This window comes from Carassius gibelio, chromosome A23 (genome assembly GCF_023724105.1).
Source record: "Carassius gibelio isolate Cgi1373 ecotype wild population from Czech Republic chromosome A23, carGib1.2-hapl.c, whole genome shotgun sequence".
Lineage (NCBI taxonomy): Eukaryota > Metazoa > Chordata > Actinopteri > Cypriniformes > Cyprinidae > Carassius > Carassius gibelio.
The window spans coordinates 25493595-25515373 of NC_068393.1; the positions used below are offsets into that span (position 1 = coordinate 25493595).

The 21779-nt window shown below is 44.0% G+C and overlaps 1 protein-coding gene across 6 annotated transcripts in view; it reads right to left on the minus strand.

Annotated features, from left to right (window-relative positions):
* Positions 1–986: 986 nt before the first annotated feature.
* Positions 987–21779, minus strand: part of si:ch73-375g18.1 (kinesin-like protein KIF1C) — a 21276-nt gene continuing 483 nt past the window's right edge. Inside the window, exons 2-25 of one of the 6 annotated variants that reach the window (XM_052540408.1) lie at positions 21394–21519; positions 16210–16313; positions 15899–15975; positions 15637–15816; positions 15460–15525; positions 15021–15199; positions 14834–14945; positions 13714–13764; positions 13299–13367; positions 13137–13202; positions 12776–12854; positions 12494–12572; positions 12212–12360; positions 11928–12130; positions 11748–11827; positions 11096–11171; positions 10925–11004; positions 8831–8925; positions 7735–7818; positions 7482–7662; positions 7327–7399; positions 6764–6862; positions 6159–6692; positions 987–5147 (exon numbers count right to left, since the gene is read on the minus strand). In XM_052540408.1, coding sequence (XP_052396368.1) covers positions 4251–5147; positions 6159–6692; positions 6764–6862; positions 7327–7399; positions 7482–7662; positions 7735–7818; positions 8831–8925; positions 10925–11004; positions 11096–11171; positions 11748–11827; positions 11928–12130; positions 12212–12360; positions 12494–12572; positions 12776–12854; positions 13137–13202; positions 13299–13367; positions 13714–13764; positions 14834–14945; positions 15021–15199; positions 15460–15525; positions 15637–15816; positions 15899–15975; positions 16210–16312 — 3612 coding nt within the window. In that variant the 5' untranslated portion in view covers position 16313; positions 21394–21519 and the 3' untranslated portion in view covers positions 987–4250. Of the gene's footprint in view, positions 5148–6158; positions 6693–6763; positions 6863–7326; positions 7400–7481; positions 7663–7734; positions 7819–8830; positions 8926–10924; positions 11005–11095; positions 11172–11747; positions 11828–11927; positions 12131–12211; positions 12361–12493; positions 12573–12775; positions 12855–13136; positions 13203–13298; positions 13377–13413; positions 13465–13495; positions 13547–13577; positions 13629–13713; positions 13765–14833; positions 14946–15020; positions 15200–15459; positions 15526–15636; positions 15817–15898; positions 15976–16209; positions 16314–21393; positions 21520–21779 lie in introns of all 6 variants that reach the window. The other 5 variants (XM_052540406.1, XM_052540407.1, XM_052540405.1 and 2 more) reach the window with 5 other exon arrangements.

Consider the following 21779-nt stretch of genomic DNA (forward strand, 5'->3'; position numbering starts at 1 on the left):
AAATATACTTTTAGCCCGTTTGTGGCCAATTCTATTAGGATCTGGAAAAGGCTGGACCGTCTTGATGGGAGGACCTTTCAAATTTTGAAAGAACACACCTTTATGGGACAACTTAAATTTTATATGTGAAAATCGGCCATTTGTCCAGCGCTCTTGGTCTACATTGGGCATAAACACATGCAGTGACTTGTATGATAACCAAGGACTCCGCTCATTTTTGTCTTTTTTCAGTTACGTTCTGCTCTCAAGGCCTATAGAGATCCCTGGGCTTCACCCATTTCTTCTCATCCTATTTGGATTGGATCGCACCATCCTCTGTTCGGCCATCTGTTTCTCTCATATATAGAAAACTTAATGATCACACTGCAAAGCCTCTTTCTATTAAACCTATGAATCGTGAATTAACAGATTTTGACTTATCTGTCAAGTGGGAGAGAGAGGGTGTGGTCTAATCTAATCTTAACTTCTAAAAACTTGGCTCATTGCTTTATCCATTTCAAAGTCATCCATAGAATATACATAACTCCTTACAAGAGAAATCGAACTATAACTGTAATATCTGTAACACTGTATTATCAGGTTCTTTTCTCCACTTTTTGGGAATTTCCAATTGTTGTCAACCTGTTAGAAATCAAACATTTAGAAATCATAAACGTCAATAATGCATCATTGGGAAGGCTCTTTTTTTCACAATTTACAATATAATGTTAAAAAAGATTTATGTTTCAAATAAATACTGTTGAAAAAACTTACTGAAGACTGGAATAATGATACTGTAAATTCAGCTTTGATCACGGCAATAAATTACATTTGAACAGATATTCACATAAACAACAGATATTTTCAATTGTAATAATACTTCACAATTTCTACTGTATTTTTTTAATCAAACAAATGCAGCCTTGGTGAGCAGAAGAGACTCTTTCAGAAACATCTGGATATTTAAGACGTACAGACTTAATATCACCAGACACCAGAAACAGTCGTTTTTATACATTGTCCTTTATTGACATTTTTAACCATTTTAAAACTCAAAAATAACTCAAAACCCAGAATAAAACAAACAGAAGCGCAGAAACAGAAGTGGCAGCTTGTGTCCAGTGAGACACTTGAGGTTCATCATGTTGGAAACAACATCAATGTCAACCTCAAACAAAACACACACAGAGTGAACAGTGCACGTGTGTGTTTGTGCAAATGAACTCAGCGGATTCCTCGCACACATACATAACTGCACAAACACTAATTACTCAATGAAATCATAATCAAACTGAAAAAGGCAAATGAAACCAAACAAACGTCATATTACGGCAGGAAATAGTCTGCAAGTGTAAATAAAAGACATCGTCTTCATCATCAAAACATAATCAGCTGATTGTCCAGAAGTGTTAAAAGTCACAGTCAGAAAAGCTCCTGTGATAGTTGAGTGATGTCATGTCTCACTGTAATAACTCTGTCCACCTGCCACACAGATACCATGATGAAGCAAAAACTCAAGAACAGCCTCCCGTGTGTCTCTGAACATTCAAGCATTTTCTCTGTCTGACGGGATGCAGTGGGAATCTCCAATGAAAATTTCTAGTGAGGCTCTCTACTGGGAATCTCCAGTCAGACTCTTCTTAAGAATCTCTAGTTGGAATCTCCAGTGAGACTCTTCAGAGAGAGATTATTCAGTGGGAATCTCCAGTGGGACTCTTCTTAAGAATCTCCAGTGGGAATCTCCAGTGAGACTCTTCAGAGAGAGATTCTCCAGTGGGAATCTCCAGTGGGACTCTTCAGAGAGAGATTCTCCAGTGGGAATCTCCAGTGACACTCTTCTTAAGAATCTCCAGTGGGAATATCCAGTGAGACTCTTCAGAGAGATTCTCCAGTGGGAATCTCCAGAAAGAGATTCTCCAGTGGGAATCTTCAGAGAGACTCTTCAGAGAGAGATTCTCCAGTGGGAATCTCCAGTGAGACCCTTCAGAAAGAGATTCTCCAGTGGGAATCTCCAGTGGGACTCTTCAGAGAGAGATTCTCAAGTGGGAATCTCCAGTGGGACTCTTCAGAGAGAGATTCTCCAGTGGGAATCTCCAGTGGGACTCTTCAGAGAGAGATTCTCCAGTGGGAATCTCCAGTGAGACTCTTCTTAAGAAACTCCAGTGGGAATCTCCAGTGACACTCTTCTTAAGAATCTCCAGTGGGAATCTCCAGTGGGACTCTTCAGAGAGAGATTCTCCAGTGGGACTCTTCAGAGAGATTCTCCAGTGGGAATCTCCAGTGGGACTCTTCAGAGAGAGATTCTCCAGTGGGAATCTCCAGTGACACTCTTCTTAAGAATCTCAAGTGGGAATATCCAGTGAGACTCTTCTTAAGAATCTCCAGTGGGAATATCCAGTGAGACTCTTCTTTAGAATCTCCAGTGGGAATATCCAGTGAGACTCTTCAGAGAGATTATCCAGTGGGAATCTCCAGTGGGACTCTTCAGAGAGAGATTCTCCAGTGGGAATCTCCAGTGAGACTCTTCAGAGAGAGATTCTCCAGTGGGAATCTCCAGTGGGACTCTTCAGAGAGAGATTCTCCAGTGGGAATCTCCAGTGAGACTCTTCTTAAGAATCTCTAGTGGGAATCTCCAGTGAGACTCCTCAGAGAGAGATTCTCCAGTGGGAATCTCCAGTGAGACCCTTCTTAAGAATCTCCAGTGGGAATCTCTAGTGGGAATCTCCAGTGGGACTCTTCAGAGAGAGATTCTCCAGTGGGACTCTTCAGAGAGAGATTCTCCAGTAGGAATCTCTGGTGGAAATATTCTTAAGAATCTCTAATGAAATTCTCCAATGAGATTCTGCAACGGGAATGTCCAGTGAGATTTTCCAGTAGGAATCTTCAGTGCGATATCTGTTGAGATTCTGAGCATCTAGCATGATACACCACTGCAGCCTCAAGCAAGCAGGACTGATTTAAATCTGCCACTCAAAAATAATGTTGAACTGGATCAAACAACTCATATTCCCAATAAATAGTCAAAATATTTCTGCCATCTGATTAAGTTTAAAACATCCATCATCAGCATGTTTACTCACAACTTAAAAACCCTACATCAACTCTAAAACTCACACAACTTGCATCTTTATTCCACATGTCCATTACATTGACCTTTGAACTCTCCACATAACCTTCACCACCATCATCATCAGCGATTGACAGCTGTCTGTCATTTGCGTAAACACTTTTGTGTTTCTCATTTCTCTCCTCTAGTCTGAATCATTTCAGTGAATCATTTAATTCGGCCGATTCGTTTCAATGAACTGGTTCTTGATTTAAGTCATTCAGTTGTTATCATCTGGCTCAGTTTGATACACTAAAGACCATTATCGCAATACAATGAAAAAAAAGCTTAAAGACTAAAATACAATTATATTCTGAAGGGTGAGTCAAATGATTCTCGCTGGTGATGAACAGCATCTGAACTGAAACCTTCCTTTAAGTTGTTTTGAGTTGTTCTGTTGTGAATCAGGTGAATTAATCATTATCAAGAACCGGTTCAAAAGAATCATATCCATGAATCAGGCATTAAAACTTCCTCCTGCATCTCAGATCTCTCACACAGTAAATCATCAGCGTCACACACACACACTCACACACACACTCCCATGGCATTTCCTTCAGTGATCTCTGAGGTTATTGGCATCTGAATAAGGCACATTGAGGCTGAACATACAAACACCCAAAACTAATGCAAAACTAGTCCCAGGCTGAGTCATTGTGGAGAGGTATGTGATCCTGAACAGCAAAAACACACACAGACGGAGTAGTGACGTGGTGCGTTAACGGAGTTTGGGTCAGTTTGGGTTAAGTAGTCTCGGACACCCATACAGAACATGAGTACTGCACTTAAAATAATGAGAGCTTTCCAAAAACCACAAGCTCTAATCTGATTGGAGGGCAAGGAGTCTGAAGGCCCGTTCACAACAAGAAAGATAACTATAACCCAATTGTGTAGATTCCTATCAAAACAGCTTTGCAAAAATTTGCAGAACTACAGTAAATGTAAGCACTCCTTTAAAAATGAATATAAAACCATCATCATAGTAATTGTTCTCATAGCGAACGGGTCTTACCTGTCACTCAAACACTCTCTTCCTGTCTAAAGTGGGCCAGAATTAACTCTTTCTACTGATAGTCTGCCTACACGAGACTAACCCATCAAAACAACTTGGCTTGTATTCATGACATCATAAGTGAACGGCGGTAAAACAGCGGTCACGCACACATCAGATGGGCGTTTCTTTGCTCTTCAGGTCGGGGGCGCTGTACTGGCGTCTCATGCGCGGCGGGGTGACGTAGCCCTGCGGTTTTTGGTATTTGCCGTGCTGTTGATCCACGAGTGTGTGCGGTAGAGTCTGGTAGGTCTGGAAGGCGGGCCGCTGATGATTGACGTACATCGGTGTGTACGCCCCCTCCCCACGTGTGCAAGGGCCCGGCGACTGTCGCCGATAGCGACCGCGGTTTGACTGCTGTGAGCCGTTATTGTTGTGGTGACCGTTGCTGTAGTAACTCTGGTTGCCAGGCATGGTGCTGCTGTCCAGTGAGTTGCGCCTGTAGTGCCACTGTTGCTGAGGAAACTGATTGCCGTTGCCAAAGTTACCGTTGCTGTATTGGCGAGGTTGCCAGGGGCGACTGGGGGAGGGCGCGCGCATGACAACCGGCACTTGGAACGGTAGAGGAAGTAACGGCACGCCGGGGGCGGGGCCTCGTCCCTCGCTGCGCTCGTCCTTGAGGTCGTCCACTGTGACGGACACATTCGGGCCCCAGGAGAGCCGGTGCTGCGGGTTGCTCTTAAAGGGGAATTTCAGCTTGCAGTCCTGAGGGGGAATGAAGCGTCCTGTTCCAGGAAGGTGGACCACGCCCTCCCCGGCCCCAGCCCCGCCCCCGGCTCCGCCCCCTCTGCGCAGACGCTTGGTGATCTGCTGCTGTTGCAGGTTTTGCAGACGCAGCTGCTCCTGTTTGAGCCAGCGCAGGCGGCCCCTACGGAAGGCGGGGTCTTCTTCCATCAGCCGTGACACTCGCTCCTGTTTGGGGAGGAGCTCCAGAGGGCCACACCCATCCTGCTCATCGCCCCGCCCCTGATCGCCATATGCAAGCAGTTCCTCTGATTCATCATCATTATCCTACACAAACACAATCATGTCATCCATTACTGTCTCCGTTCAGAATTGAGATGAGAGTTCCAACTGAATCGATATAACAAAAAGTTTTTCAAAATTCAAAATTAAACTGTCTTTTTTAACTATAACGTTTGTCAAGATAATCTCGGAATGTTGGTTTAGTAAGGCTTTTAGAAAGATGCCTTAAAATTGGAGGTTTATTGCCCTTAAAGAAAAAAAAGAAAAGTAAGAAAAAATAAAAGAAAAACAAAATGAAAAAAAGCAAACAAAAACAAAGAAAATTAACGGAACATTGTAGCACCTCCCATTCAATAAATTGCATTGAGCTTTGTGATTTGTTACTTTTGATATGAAACAAAGTATCAGATTTCAAATTCTGTAAAATTTCAGCAAGAAAAATGTACATTTTTGCTAAATATGCACCATATAAAATATTCATTTTATTACTGTTCTACAACATTGAATTTATGTTTGGAAAAAGTTTTTGTATCAACCACTATTTAAATGTTTATTTTTCAAAAAAGGAACTTGAGCATAAATATACTTACGCAACTTCAAGTTAAAGTTAGTATTATAACTATATTGCGTGTATGTGTGTGAGTGTGTGTGTGTGTGCCTCGGTGTAAGAGTGTGTGTGTGTGTGTGTAAGAGTGTGTGTGTGTGTGCGTCTGTGTAAGAGTGTGTGTGTGTGTGTGCGTCTGTGTAAGAGTGTGTGTGTGTGTAGGAGTGTGTGTGTGTAAGAGTGTGTGTGTGTGTGTGCGTCTGTGTAAGAGTGTGTGTGTGTGTGTAGGAGTGTGTGTGTGTAAGAGTGTCTGTGTGTGTGTGTGTGTGTGTGTGTGCGTCTGTGTAAGAGTGTGTGTGTGTGTAGGAGTGTGTGTGTAAGAGTGTGTGTGTGTGTGTGTAAGAGTGTGTGTGTGTGTGTGTGTGTGCGTCTGTGTAAGAGTGTGTGTGTGTGTAGGAGTGTGTGTGTGTAAGAGTGTGTGTGTGTAAGAGTGTGTGTGTGTGTGTGTGTACCTGCTGCACTGCTGGGATGATGCTCTCCATCTTCATCATGCGGTCTCGGAGGGCTTTGATCTCCTCGTCCTTCATGTTGTTCTGCTCTTTAACCTCTTGTAGAATATCGGTCAGTTTGTCGATGTGTGCTTTCAGGTTGTAGACGCCGGTTCTGCCGCTCTCTCCGTCCGCTGAGCCGCTCTCTCCGTCTGTGTTCTCCAGCGAGCGCTCGTCTGCGATGCCCACCGTGTCCCACACGTCCTGTGCCACCTCCCTCCACGTGTCCTTCTCGGCCGCGTCTCGTTTGTTGTACATGCGGCAGAGCTCCTTCATCTTGACGATGGCCAGCGCCTCCATCTCTCGCCGTGAGTGCCTGAAGTCTCCGAGCGCCACCTCGTAGCAGATCTCCTTCACCGCCTGCAGCTTCAGGTCGCTCATGGTCACCTGCTCGGGGTCTTTGCTGATGCGTCTGCGCTGCGGGATCTGATAGACTCGGAGAGGCTCGCGCCGCTTGCCACTGCTGGGTAAACCACAGCGCTTCACTATGGACTGAACCTGAAACACACACGAGGAACATGTGACGTCTGTCCAGAACCACAGATGTTTGTACTCTGTTTTTCTGGTACCTTGTTAGCTGGTAGTTTCTCTCTCAGGGATGAAATGAGTCTCCAGCTCTCTTCACACGAACGCTTGTCAGAATCATCTCCGCTGTCTGAATCTGCGTACTGAACACACACACACACACACACACACAATAGTGTGACTCACAGCTAACAGATCTTTATCACGAAACACTGCTGTAAAAGTTCAGCAACTGTTTAATGCTTTTATTCATTAAGGATGCATTAAATAGATGAAAAGTGCCAGTAAAGTCATTTATAATGTTACAAAAGATTTCTATCTCAAATAAATGCTGTTCTTGAACTTTCTGTTCATCTGTGAATCCTGAAAATTAAAATGCATCACAGTTTCCACAGAAATATTGAGCAGCACGACTGTGTTCAACATTGATAATAATCAGAAATGTTTCTCTAGCAGTAAATCATCATATTATTCTGATTTCTGAAGATCATGTGACACTGAAGACTGGAGGAATGATGCTGAAAATACAGCTGTGTTTATCAGTGTGTGTGTGTGTGTGTGTTTGGGTTTATGTGTGTGTGTGTGTGTGTGTGTGTGTGTGTCTCACCAGTCTCTGTTGCTCCAGCAGTAGATCTGCTTCCTCTTTCTCTCTCCGATACTGAATCTCCACGTCCTGTAGCCTGAGACAGACACACATGGATGGTGAATTGGTCACGTCAGCACACTCATACGTGTGTGTGTGTGTGTGTGTGTGTGTGTCACCTCCTCTCCATCTCCAGCTTGATGTCGATGCCCTGTTTCTCCAGCAGCTCTCTCTGAGCGTAGTTCCAGTCGGCCGGCTCTCCCTGCTGCTCCACACAGCTGCTGCGCTCACGCTCCAGACGCGCCTGCTCCGGGTGGTTGAACCGGAACACGTGGTTCTTGCCCATCACGATACGGTTGCCTGCGTCACGAGAGGTCACGCTCAGGGTCATGTGATCACGAGGACAGGTTCAGGTCATACAAACACACTCACCCTGTTTGAGCAGCACACACTCGGTGATCTGCTTCCCGTTCACGTACGTCTCCGCTCCCTCCAGCGGCTCCAGAGTCACGGCCACTGCAGACACACAGGAAGTGATGTCATCATGGTGTACACGGTATGCTAATGAGGAGGGTGGGGCTCCTCAGAGTGCACAGCTGAATGAGGAAGACTCCGCCTCCTGTAGGCCCCGCCCACATCACCTCACACTGCAATATTCAATCATCTGATTTTTGCTTTGTTGATCAAATTCAAAATGAACAGGAAATAACCAAATGAGATGGAGCAGCCTTCTTTGGTCGGGGATTGATGTTCATGCAAACAGCGTCACTTACACGTTTCCTGTGATGCTAAATGAGTTCGGTTTGATGAGAGACGACCTGCTTCTTAATTTACCCAAGCAAATGATCTGATTCACATCATGCTAATGAAGCACAGAGGAACTCACAGACGACACACAGACGGTCCGTATGTGGTGAAACAGGACAGTACATGACACGAATAACAGTGTGTGATCACAACAGGAAGACGAGGAGGAGAATGAGGAAGGACACATAAAGCTCATGATTGATTTACTGATGATACCTGTGTTTAAATCCCAGCAACTGTTCCACCGACAGAGAGAAAACCAGCACAGTACATGAGTGTGTTACTGACACACACACACACACACACACACGCACACACACACACACACACAATCTATATTTGTGAGGCTTGTCTCAATATTTGAGCAGAAACTCTTGTCCTGTGGCTCAGTGGTAGAGCGTTGTGTCAGCAGTGCAGAAGATTGTGGGTTCAATTCCCAGGGAACACACACTGGTAAAACAATGATTTATAGCCTAACTGTGCTGTAAGTCACTTTGAATAAAAGCTTCTGCTAAAGATGTAAATGTAAACTTCCTCTGAGAGTCACTTTAGTTTGCTGATGAGACACTGTCAGAGTAAACAGTTCATCTTTCTGCTTGATTCTGTGGAGCTCCGTCTGCTGTTCTGGATGTTTCTATCCACATCACGGTACGACCATATTACTGTCACACTGGTGCACTGTACTACACACACACACACACACACACACACACACTCTTACCTTCTCCATTCTGGTTGATGTAGCTGTAAAACACACAGTGCTGTTCTTTGATAAACTGACCACTGAGCTTGATGTCCACATCCTTCTGACCAACCCTGACAAGCACACACACACACACACACACACACACACAAACAAAGATGAATATCTGCAAATTAAAAAATCATCAGCTCAACTAGAGCTGCACGATTAATCGTTAAAAGATCGCGATCTCGATTCAGACACCCTCTCGATCTCATTTCTAAAAGACAACGATTCCCCGAGTCTGTTAAACCTTTGACTAAGTCTTACCGGATCATTCAAATCCGTGCGCGCACTGCCGCTGACACAGAGAGAGCTCTTACCATGTTTGGTTAAGAAACATCTTCACAAACAGTCTTTTCAACTACACAGTATTATATCTGTCTTACAGTCATTTATATTATCACAGAAATACTGGGATAAAGTTTATAGTTTAAATATAAACATTGATGTCTATATGGCAGCGATCAAAATATAACAAATCCCCTTTTGAAAGTACTGCGCTTTAAATAACGTTTGTGTCGATTGCATTGTTTCACCAATAGGTGGCGACAAGTGTCTTAATTTATTTGTCAATGAATTAATTTTTCATTCAAGAGAATCGTTCAAAAACGCTGATTCATCCAGAAATGAAACAAGTGTAGTAGGTTTATGAGTGAGTCGTTGAATCAGTGATCTAAACAACTTTTTCATCATTCTAATATTAAAAAAACTGGGGTTTTAAATATATTATATATACACTACCAGTCAAAAGTTTTTGAACCATAAGATGTGTAATGTTTTTTTAAAGTCTCTTCTGCTCACCAAACTATATTTATCTGATCCAAAGTACAGCAAAAACAGTAAAGTTTTGAAATATTTACCATTTCAAATAACTGCTTTCACTTGAATGTATTTTAAAATGTAATGTATTTCTGTGATGCTCCGCTGTATTTTCACCATCATTACTTCTTCAGTGTCACATGATCTCCAGAAATCAGAATAATATGCTGTTTTGCCATTCAAAAAAAAACATTATTATTATTATTATTATTATTATTATTATGTTGAAAACAGATGAGTAGATTTTTTTCAGGTTTCTTTGATAGAAAGTTCAGAAGAACAATAATTGTGTGTAATCGAAATATTTTGTTATAAATGTCTTTGTCACACTTGATCAATTTAAAGAATCCTTGCAAAATAAAATAATTAATTTATATACTTGTGATAATGATAATGTTAATAGTAATAATAATAATAATAAAGAATCGTAGGAGAATCGTGATCTCTATATGAGATCAAAAAATCGTGATTCTCAATTTATCCAGAATCGTGCAGCCCTAAGCTCAACTATTTACTGAACTACCACATCAGAGTATTTTTTGAGATCGAGGCGGTGTTGATTCAGTCTAAACCGGATCGAGACGGTGTTGATTCGGTCTGAACCGGATCGAGACGGTGTTGATTCAGTCTAAACCGGATCGAGACGGTGTTGATTCAGTCTAAACCGGATCGAGACGGTGTTGATTCAGTCTAAACCGGATCGAGACGGTGTTGATTCAGTCTAAACCGGATCGAGACGGTGTTGATTCGGTCTGAACCGGATCGAGACGGTGTTGATTCGGTCTGAACCGGATCGAGACGGTGTTGATTCAGTCTAAACCGGATCGAGACGGTGTTGATTCGGTCTGAACCGGATCGAGACGGTGTTGATTCGGTCTGAACCGGATCGAGACGGTGTTGATTCGGTCTGAACCGGATCGAGACGGTGTTGATTCGGTCTGAACCGGATCGAGAAGGTTTTGATTCGGTCTGAACCGGATCGAGACGGTGTTGATTCGGTCTGAACCGGATCGAGACGGTGTTGATTCGGTCTGAACCGGATCGAGACGGTTTTGATTCGGTCTGAACCGGATCGAGAAGGTTTTGATTCGGTCTGAACCGGATCGAGACGGTGTTGATTCGGTCTGAACCGGATCGAGACGGTGTTGATTCGGTCTGAACCGGATCGAGAAGGTTTTGATTCGGTCTGAACCGGATCGAGACGGTGTTGATTCGGTCTGAACCGGATCGAGACGGTTTTGATTCATTCACCTGGTCACACCCTCTTTGATGTAGTACAGCAGACACTCAGACATCAGTGGATCCTCGTTCAGATTTACCAGGTGAGGAGTCTGAAACACACACACACCTGATCATGTCACCACTGTGTGTTTATGTAGTATGTGAGTGTGTATGTGAGTGTGTGTGTGTGTGTATACGGACCCCTTTAGGTGAAAACACTCCAACAGTTCCTCCATCCTCTTTAATGGACACTCCCATCTCAGCCAGGATCGTCTCCCTGCACACAGCAAACACAGCGTCACATGACCATCTCAACATCGGCATCACAATCTGAAATCAACTTGAAGTCATTTCCACTCACAATGAAACAAATACAACACAATATGTTTTATAAGACAATATTTTCTACCTCTTATGACCATAATCTTAATATGTCTAATCAAAAACAGTTGCATGCTGGAATTATTAATAGTTTAAAAAACAAAAACTAAACTTGTATTAACAGTAAATGTTGGTAGGGTAGTAAAAAGCTGTAGGGTTTATCTTGTTGATATATCAATTATGTACACTTTTATGAATAATAATAATAATAATAAAAAACATGTAAAATAAAATCAAATTCCAATCAATATCAATATTTCATTTCCACATACTTGTTTATTTGTCTTGTTTGTTTGTTTTGGTTCGAACCCGCTTGCTAGAAGTGCTGTTTCTATGCAGAAGTATTGAAGCTAATTGAGCTAATTAAATACAAATCAATATTTTAAGTGCATTTATTTACTGACTGGCTGTCATCTGGGGTTTTAGTGTCAGACCTCAAACATTCACCTGCAGCAGTGAAACCAGTGTTTACCTCTCCAGTCGGATCGACTCGGTCTTCCTCAGCTTCTCCTCCCACGTCTCATTCAGCTCAGCCATGATCTTCTCTGTTTCCTGCACACACACACACACACACACACACACACACACACACAGATTAATGATGCTCATTATCCCATGCTCCTCCCACCACCACAGCCCCGCCCTCCCGTACCTTCAGTCTCTCCACTGCCTCCTCATTGGTAATCATCTCGCCCTGAAACTCTTCTAATTGGCCGTGGCCATCCAGAGAGGCGGGGTCACTCTCAGAGGCGGGGCCTTCTCCCAGGGCGGGTGCAGATGTGGGTGGAGCTCCATTGGAGGCGGGGTCAGCAGGCATTAGATTGATGCCCACACGGTTGTTATTGACTTCAGCAGCTGATAGATAAGCAAAGAGACATCTTAAACTCAACTGTATGCATCAAACCTTAAAACTCGTGTGTGTGTGTGTGTGTGTACCTGGAGCAGTGATCAGCCGGCTCAGTCCTTGTGACAGCAGCAGATCTCGGAGTCGGTTCACTTCCTCCTTCAGTTCTCTGATCAGACGAGCGTTTGGATCCTCGTTAATTACAGCGTTACAGCGGATCTGCTTGGCACGGTCAGCATATCTGCACACACACACACACACACACACACACACACACACACACACACACACACACACACACACAGAGGAAGCTCTGAAGAGTTGCACAGATGATTGATTGATTGATTGATTGATTGATTGATTGATTGACGTACCTGAGAGTGCTGAGTGTTTCCTCATAATTAATATCTGCAGGACTGAGAGCAGCGATCATAGCTGTACGAGAATTACCACCTGAAACAAACACATGCTTCATAACCACAACTCCGTGTGTGTGTGTGTGTGAGAGAGAGAGTGTGTGTGAGAGAGTGTGTGTGTGTGTGTGTGAGAGAGTGTGTGTGTGTGTGTGAGTGTGTGTGTGTGTGTGTGTGTGTGTGTGTGTGTGTGTGTGTGTGTGTGTGTGTGTGTGTGTGTGTGTGTGTGAGTGTGTGTGTTACCCAGGTTCTCCTTCAGTATCCAGGTGAGCACGGAGTCTCTGTACGGGATGAACTCACTCTTCCTTCTTTTGCTGTTTTGCTGTGCAGGAATAATGATCACATGATCACACACTCAACACATAAACACACCACTAGCTTCTCTCTGACAGGAAGTTCCTCTCATTATAAACCTGTATGAGTCTCTTTCTTCTGTGAAACATTTAAGAGAGGCTGCTCTTTATCACATAATGTACTTTAATTGTATTTCACTTAAGATTTCTGGAGCACTCTTGTACTTGGCAGGTTCTGAGCGATGCGAGGAGACGTACACGAGGACAGAACGATCATTTCAGGAACTAAATTATTCAGTCAAGTGTCTCACCATTTCAGCCAGAGCGGAGATGACCTTCCCCAGCGTGGTGAGAGATTTATTGATATTAGCACCTTCCTGAAGGACAGACAGACGGAGGACAGGGTGTGTGTGTGTGAGAGAGAGATGCAGAGTCTTCATGACAGAAGAGAACACGCTCCAGTTTAATCTCACCTTTAATCTCACGCCTTTAGCTCCGGAGGAATCCGCTCGCTCACTGCCCGCCAGATCCACCAGACTCACCTTACTGACCTGCAGAGAGACACGTGAGTAACACACACACACACACCTTACTGACCTGCAGAGAGACACGTAACACACACACACACACCTTACTGACCTGCAGAGAGACACGTAACACACACACACACCTTACTGACCTGCAGAGAGACACGTAACACACACACACACACCTTACTGACCTGCAGAGAGACACGTAACACACACACACACCTTACTGACCTGCAGAGAGACACGTAACACACACACACACACCTTACTGACCTGCAGAGAGACACGTGAGTAACACACACACACACCTTACTGACCTGCAGAGAGACACGTAACACACACACACACACACACACACCTTACTGACCTGCAGAGAGACACGTAACACACACACACACACCTTACTGACCTGCAGAGAGACACGTAACACACACACACACCTTACTGACCTGCAGAGAGACACGTGAGTAACACACACACACACACACTCTCACTCACACACACACTCTCACACACACACACACTCTCACTCTCACACACACACACACACACACACTCTCACTCACCGTCTCACACTCACATTCTCACTCCCTCTCACACACACACACACACACACTCACACTATCACACACACAGTCTCACACTCACACACTCACTCTCACTATCATTCACACACACACACACACACACCTTACTGACCTGCAGAGGACAGAGACACGTCAGTAACACACACACACACACACTCTCTCTCACACACAAACACTCTCTCACACCGTCTCACACTCACACTCTCACTCACACACACACTCTCTCTCTCACTCACACACATACACACACACACACTCTCACTCACACTCACACAGTCTCACTCTCACACACACGCTCACACTCTCAAACACACACTCTCACTCACACACACTCACACTGTCTCACTCTCACTCACACACACACACTCTCACTCACACACACTCACACTGTCTCACTGTCTCACTCTCACACACACACACACACACTCTCTCACACTCACACACACACACACTCTCACTCTCACACTCACACACACTGTCTCACACTCCCTCTCTCACACACACACACACACACTCACACTCTCACACACTGTCTCACACACACACACACACACTCTCTCTCTCTCACTCACACACATACACACACACACACTCTCACACTCTCACACACACACTCACACACACACACTCTCTCTCTCTCACTCACACACACACTCTCTCTCACTCACACACATACACACACACTCACACACTCACACACACACACACTCACACTCTCACACACTGTCTCACACACACACACACACACACTCTCTCTCTCTCACTCACACACATACACACACACACACTCTCACACTCTCACACACACACTCACACACACACACACTCTCTCTCTCACTCACACACACACTCTCTCACTCTCACACGTCTCACACACACACACACACACACCTTCTCTGTGTCGAGGCTGGTCAGCTGATCTCTTCGGCGCTGAGTGAAGACGATGGTGAAGACGGCGTGTGATCGGCTGCTGGTCTCGTTCATGTTGGTGGCTGCCACCGTCCTGACCGATCAAACACACACAGTGAGGAGTGCAGCAGTAAGCAGTGTGTGAAGAATGGCTGGTGTGTGTTTGTACCGGGCCTTGTTCCCCGCGTCCATGAGGTCACTGATGTCAGCGTAGGAGGTCACGGCGAGTTTGGACAGATCCTCGACGTACGGCCCCATGATGGGATGCTCTCGCACCCGCAGCGCTCCTTTACTCTTGGGGTTCAGCAGATCCCGCACGCGCTCGCAGTAGATCTCCATGAAGGACACCTGCATTTAGATCAGGGTTAGCTGCTCTTCACTTGACTAACATCAATCAGTTTCAGTCAGGATTTTACAGATCTTTAAATGTGAGAAATATTATCATGGGGTAACAGAAGTTTTTGTATTTTTTTTAATCAACTTTAAATTCGTTTTTCATACTTTTTCATTTACAAAGCATGCAGACAATAAACATTTCATCTCAGCATGAGTTGTGTTTAAATGAAAGGGTGTGTATCATGTCTGTGTGTGTTTGGGTGAAGCAGCACCTCTACAGAGAAGGACAGATCCGGATCCGTGTTCTCACTGGTGCGCTTGAACAGATCCTCACACATCTGCAGAGAGAAGGCAAAGTAGAAATCAATGCATTTTAGAAACACTGTTCAAAGAGGATCTGCAATAATGGACAGTATGTGAAAAAGAATAATGTGTGTGTGTGTGTGTACCTGTGGAATGATGCCTTGTTGTCCAGGCTCTTGTCTTCCCATCATGGTGTAGGATTTTCCGGCTCCGGTCTGACCGTAGGCGAATATACAGACGTTGTAGCCTTCGAAGGCGTGAAGCAGCATCTCCTCACCGATGTCCAGATACACCTGCCGCTGGGATGTGAAGGCTGGGTCGTCCTCCTGCACACACACACACACACACAGTGAGTTCAGAGGCACAGGAGCACAGACAGCAGCAGTGATTGGCGGCGCAGGATCTTACCGTGCTGTGAGACCAGTACGAATAGTCGAAGCTGAAGTTCTTGGCTGGTTCTTTGGGCTGTTTGGGGTTCCAGATGCCTGTGATCGGAGAAACACAACAGAGTGAGACGTTCAGTAACTCGCTCCAGAAGACGAGCAGCTCACGCTTCCTTCTAACACATCGCAGACTGTGATGTTTCTAATAAGAAGTGCAGTTGTGGATTACAATGCATTAATGCAAAATATTAATAATAAATGTCTATAATAATAATTGTGGAGTAAAAGAGTCACACTCAGAGCATCACATGAATCCCCGCAGGTGTTTACACTCACAGGTGGAGCTTCCCTGCATCTGTATGACACATTTAGCATCTCGGCTGGTTTCGCGGGAGTTGAAGGGCCGAACTCTCACCGCTACCTTCACTGAGGCGGCCATCCTGAAACACAAAACAACAGCCAATCAGAACCAGTCCCTCCGGACCAATCAGAGCTCAGTGTTGCTCTGTCAATCACATCAAACGCCCAGAAGCCCTTAAATGACAGCTGTTGAGAAAAGACTAGTGCCAAGTCTCTTTGGTTCACAAAAGGTTGCATTTATTTGATTAAAACACAATAAAATGTGAAATATGAATACAATTTAAAACAGCTGTTTTCTATGTGAATATCTGTTGAACTGTGATTGATTTCTGTGATCAAAGCAGTCTTCAATGTTTTTAATGGTAGTGCATCACAGTTTCCACAGAAATAAGTTACTGAAAACAAGCTTTAAACATTGATAGCAATGCTTTAATTCAGTTTTGAGTAAAAATGTCAGAACTTTTGTCAGTGAGCAAATTAGTCACGAAAGAGATGAGAATCTCATTACTGTGGACATACAGGTGCATCTCAATAAATTATAATGTCGAGGAAAATTCATTTATTTCAGTAATTCACCTCAAATTGTGAAATTGTGTATTAAAAAATAAATTCAATACACACAGACTGAAGTAAGTAGTTTACGTCTTTGGTTCTTTGAATTGTGAAGATTTTGGCTCACATTTAACAAAAACCCACCAAATCTCAACAATATGGCGACATGCCAATAAGCTCATCAACTCAAAACACCTGCAAAGGTTTCCTGAGCCTTCACAATGGTCTCTCAGTTTGGTTCACTAGGCTACACAATCATGGGGAAGACTGCTGATCTGACAGTTGTCCAGAAGACAATCATTGACACCCTTCACAAGGAGAGTAAGACACAAACATTCACTGACAAAGAAGCTGGCTGTTCACAGAGTGCTGTATCCAAGCATGTTAACAGAAAGTTGATTGGAAGGAAAAAGTGTGGAAGAAAAAGATGCACAACCATCCGAGAGAACCACAGCCTTATGAGGATTGTCAAGAAAACTGGATTCAAGAATATTAGTGAAGGCTGAGGCTGGGGTCAAGGCATCAAGAGCACCAAACACAGACGTGTCGAGAGATTTACTGAACCACAGACAACATCAGAGGCGTCTCACCGGGGCGAAGGAGAAGAAGAACTGGACTGTTGCTCAGTGTCCAAAGTCCTCTTTTCAGATGAGAGCAAGTTTTGTATTTCATTTGGAAACCAAGGTCCTAGAGTCTGGAGGAAGGGTGGAGAAGCTCATAGCCCAAGTTGCTTGAAGTCCAGTGTTAAGTTCCCACAGTCTGTGATGATTTGGGGTGCAATGTCATCTAATGGTGTTGGTCCATTATGTTTTTTGCAATCCAAAGTCACTGCACCCGTTTACCAAGAAATCTTGGAGCACTTCATGCTTCCTTCTGCTGAGCAGCTTTTTGAAGATGCTGATTTCATTTTCCAGCAGGATTTGACACCTGCCCACACTGCCAAAAGCACCAAAAGTCGGTTAAATGACCATGGTGTTGGTCACCAGACCTGAACCCCAGAGAGAATCTACGGGGTATTGTCAAGAGGAAGATGAGAAACAAGAGACCAAACAATGCAGATGAGCTGAAGACCACTGTCAAAAGAAACCTGGGCTTCCAGACCACCTCAGCGTACACATGTGGAACAGAGATGCTAGCTCACCTCTCTCGAGCAAGTGCAGACCATCTCTGCTGCTTCAGGTCCGACCGGGCCAGTCTGTTCCTCTGAGGGACATGCATGTGAACCAAATGTTGGGAGTGGGGGGTTGTTGGTCCGCTAGGGCTAGTGCAAGTTGTGGTAATGATGGATGAGTCAACCACAGGCTGGGGAGCAGTGTGCAGTGTGTTCCGGCTTCAGGCCTGTGGTCAGAGTGTCAGAGCAGGCGGCACAGGAGATATCCTTAACTCTAATGGCCTGTTGTTGATCCACAACAACAACACGTCTGAGGTTTCATACATAAATCGCTAATGCGGCATTGCTCCAGAGCCCTTTACAAGCAGCCTGTGGGTCTGCTATTATGGGTGGATCATAATTTATTCTCCATCAGAGCAGCGCATATCTTGGTCTCCTAAACCCCGGAGCAGACATGCTCTCGAGGAACGGAATTCCTCACAGAGAGTGGAGAATGCATCCCAGCTTGGGATGATGTGGGATTGCTTCGGGAAAGCAGAGGTTGTTCTGTTTTCAACTAACATGTTCTTTTCTGTTCCACTGATGGGGGACACTTTGACATCGCGCTGGCCGACAGTCAGACTTTATGCATTTCCCGAGGTGAAGATCTTGTCTCTGCTACCATGTAAAATCAGTGAAGAGAAGGCGTCAGTGATCCTCTTTCCCCTGAACTGGCCAAATCAACCTTAGTATCCGGACCTCAGGGAGATGCTGGTGGATTCCCCTCAGAAAGGACCTACTGTCTCAAGCGGAAGGCTTGATATGGGATCCCAGCCTGGAGCTGTGGAGGCTGCACATGTGGCTACTTCAGGGATCCTAGAGGAGCTAAGCACCCCGCCTCCCAGTGTGAGTGACATTATCTCGTGCACCCTCTACTAGACGGCTATTGATTAATTTAATTTGCCAGTTGCTGGGCAACTAATTGGGAAGCACACGCTGTTGGTCAGATTTCTCAGGGGGGAGAGGAGAATATATTCCCCACACCGTCTGTGGATGTTATTGTGTCGGTGTATGCGAGTCAGGGACAGGAATGCCCTCTCAACATCAGAGCCCTCAAATGCAGATGAGCCAATGGCAGTGGAGTATCAGTTGAGCTGGGACTGGAGCTCAGACATCTTTAGGTTTCAGCTTCATAGAGAAACATTGGAAGATCCAAAGCTCTCATCGGTTTGATGGTGTGTACGTATAAAAATAGAAAAACAATGCCTGGGGTACTTGTTACACTGATTCCAGTTATCCTGATAATTTATTTTATTCAATTTCCTAAACGCAAACAAGACAGAGCAAAGTGTCCCCAAGCATTCAACCCCAATCCCTATGGCTAAAACTAGCTAACGTTAAAGTTATGGAGCCCTTGCTAATGTACAAATATAAATAGCTAACTGTTCTCGCGTGATGTACAGTGTAGGTCAAAAACACATAAACGCAGGTAAACATTCCAGTGCCTCTTTATGTTAAACTGGTTAAATTAAAATTAATTTAAAGGTACAATTTGTAAGATATTTGCAGTCAAATATATCCAGTAGGCTAGTGTTATATATTTTGTCCAGCTGATTACTAACAATATCTCTAATGTTTTCAACTGCTTGTAAATCATGAGAATATTCCCATTCTAAACAGTGACACGGGGCAGTGCAGTCACCTGTCAATCACGTCAGTTACCCTTAGTTACCGCCTTTACTGACGTAGAAACCACATGACAACAGTGTCGTGGACAAATGCAGAAGTAGCTTCGCGACAAACTTCAACTAGAAAGAGATGCTGATCTCACTTGTGTTTTACTCGACAGGTGAGTAGTTTTGATTCGTATCTTTACAGAAAACGTATGATGCTATATCGATCAACAAGATTAGTATTATGGGGCATACACGCCAAACGTGGGGCATCGCGTCTCTAGACCCATGCGAGGACGTGTCTGATCCATCGTCTGATCGCATCTTTGCATTGATTTTTATGTAATCTACTCGCGCAAATCGTTGAACTCGCGTATGCTATGTATGCCTAATTATTGTGTTTGAATGTACACGAGTGTATATATTTGTTGAACAAGTGGTAATTGTTTTCATATCGTCTGATTGATGGCCGTCAGCGGTTGGGTAGAAGACAACAAATCCAATCATTCCATGCTCCTTCTTAGCGTTATCAAACCACGCGATTGTTATTGTTTTGGTAGTGCGCTCTCTAGTGGCAGGTCCTACAACCTGTACCTTTAATCTTACCCTGCGCTACATGAATCCTGGATGTTGTCATCTGATGACCATAATGAGGCATGGAAAGACAATTTGCAACTCCGTTTGTTTGTCCTATTTGGCAACAGTAACTAAGGGGGCGGGGCTTAACGATAGGTCAGTTTAGTGAACTGCCGTTATCCTATAAGACTTCAAGATTGCGATTCTCGCAAAGTCGTGTTTCTGCTGTCAAGAAACAGAGGTTACGAAGTAATCTGAGACATTAGTTTGAGTTCATTTCAAATTTCTCCAATATATGTCAATATTTCCAGATTTAAGGATGTCAAGATATTTTTAAAAAATACTGTGAAAAAAATTTAATTTTGCAGGTCATGCAGTATTTAATGCTGAGACTATGACTGTAAGACTTTCTGATCTGATATAAGAGCATCAGGAACCCTGAACTTGTGAATATCAATCAGAAATGATGGCATCACATGAGAAGATCAGCAGGAGTTAAAGATTAGACCGTCAGATCAATAGACTGAGAGAATGAGAGACTTTGAGCTGATGAATCCCTCACATCAACAATCACACACTCACATACAGTACACACACACACACACACATACTCTCACACACACACTCTCTCTCACACACACCCACACTCTCTCTCTCTCTCACACACACACACTCTCTCTCACACACTCACACACACGCGCACACTCTCTCTCTCTCTCTCTTCCCTCTCACACACACACACTCTCTCTCACACACACACACACTCGCTCTCACACACTCACACACACGCGCACACTCTCTCTCTCTCTCTTCCCTCTCACACACACACACTCTCTCTCACACACTCACACACACGCGCACACTCTCTCTCTCTCTCTCTCACACACACACACTCTCTCTCACACACTCGCACACTCTCTCTCTCTCTCTTCCCTCTCACACACACACAGTCAGAGGGTGTTTAAAGGGCAGAGAGGAATGTTGTGTGTGTTTGCTGTTTAGTTGCTCCAGCTGTCACAATGAAGATACACACACACACACACACACACACACACACACACTGCTCTAATCTGTTCAGACATGTTGTGTCTGTTACTCAGAATTAAACTGTTATTATAGGATGATTTAATAAAGATCATGCGGGAGTGATTTTAATATAATAAAGCGCAATGCTAATACTTTAACCATTAAAACGTAATTAACTTATTAACTCTGAATCATATCTGATGTAATATCTGTCTGTAGATGATCATCATGATAAACTCTCACAGTCACAGTGTCCTCACATCTTCAGTCGTCTGTGGTTCAGTGTTTCATCATCAGTCTCTGTGTTATATGTGTGGATCATTCTCATCTCATCACTGCAGATAGAGTGATGTTCAGATATCTGCTCTCCTGTTAGACACATCACTGATTTACATCATCACAGAAATATCAGCATCTGCTGCAAAGTCACCTTTTTACTCATTTTGAGTCTCTAAATAAATCTGAGCTGTTTTTTTCCTCCATATTATATCAGATTCACAAAAGCAAAATCATGACACATAAACTTTCCGTCGAACATAAACAACTCTTCCTTTTCAAAGATTGTCGGACTATTGTTTAATAAAACTGTATATTATATCACATTAAACGAGGTTATTCCCAGAGATCTG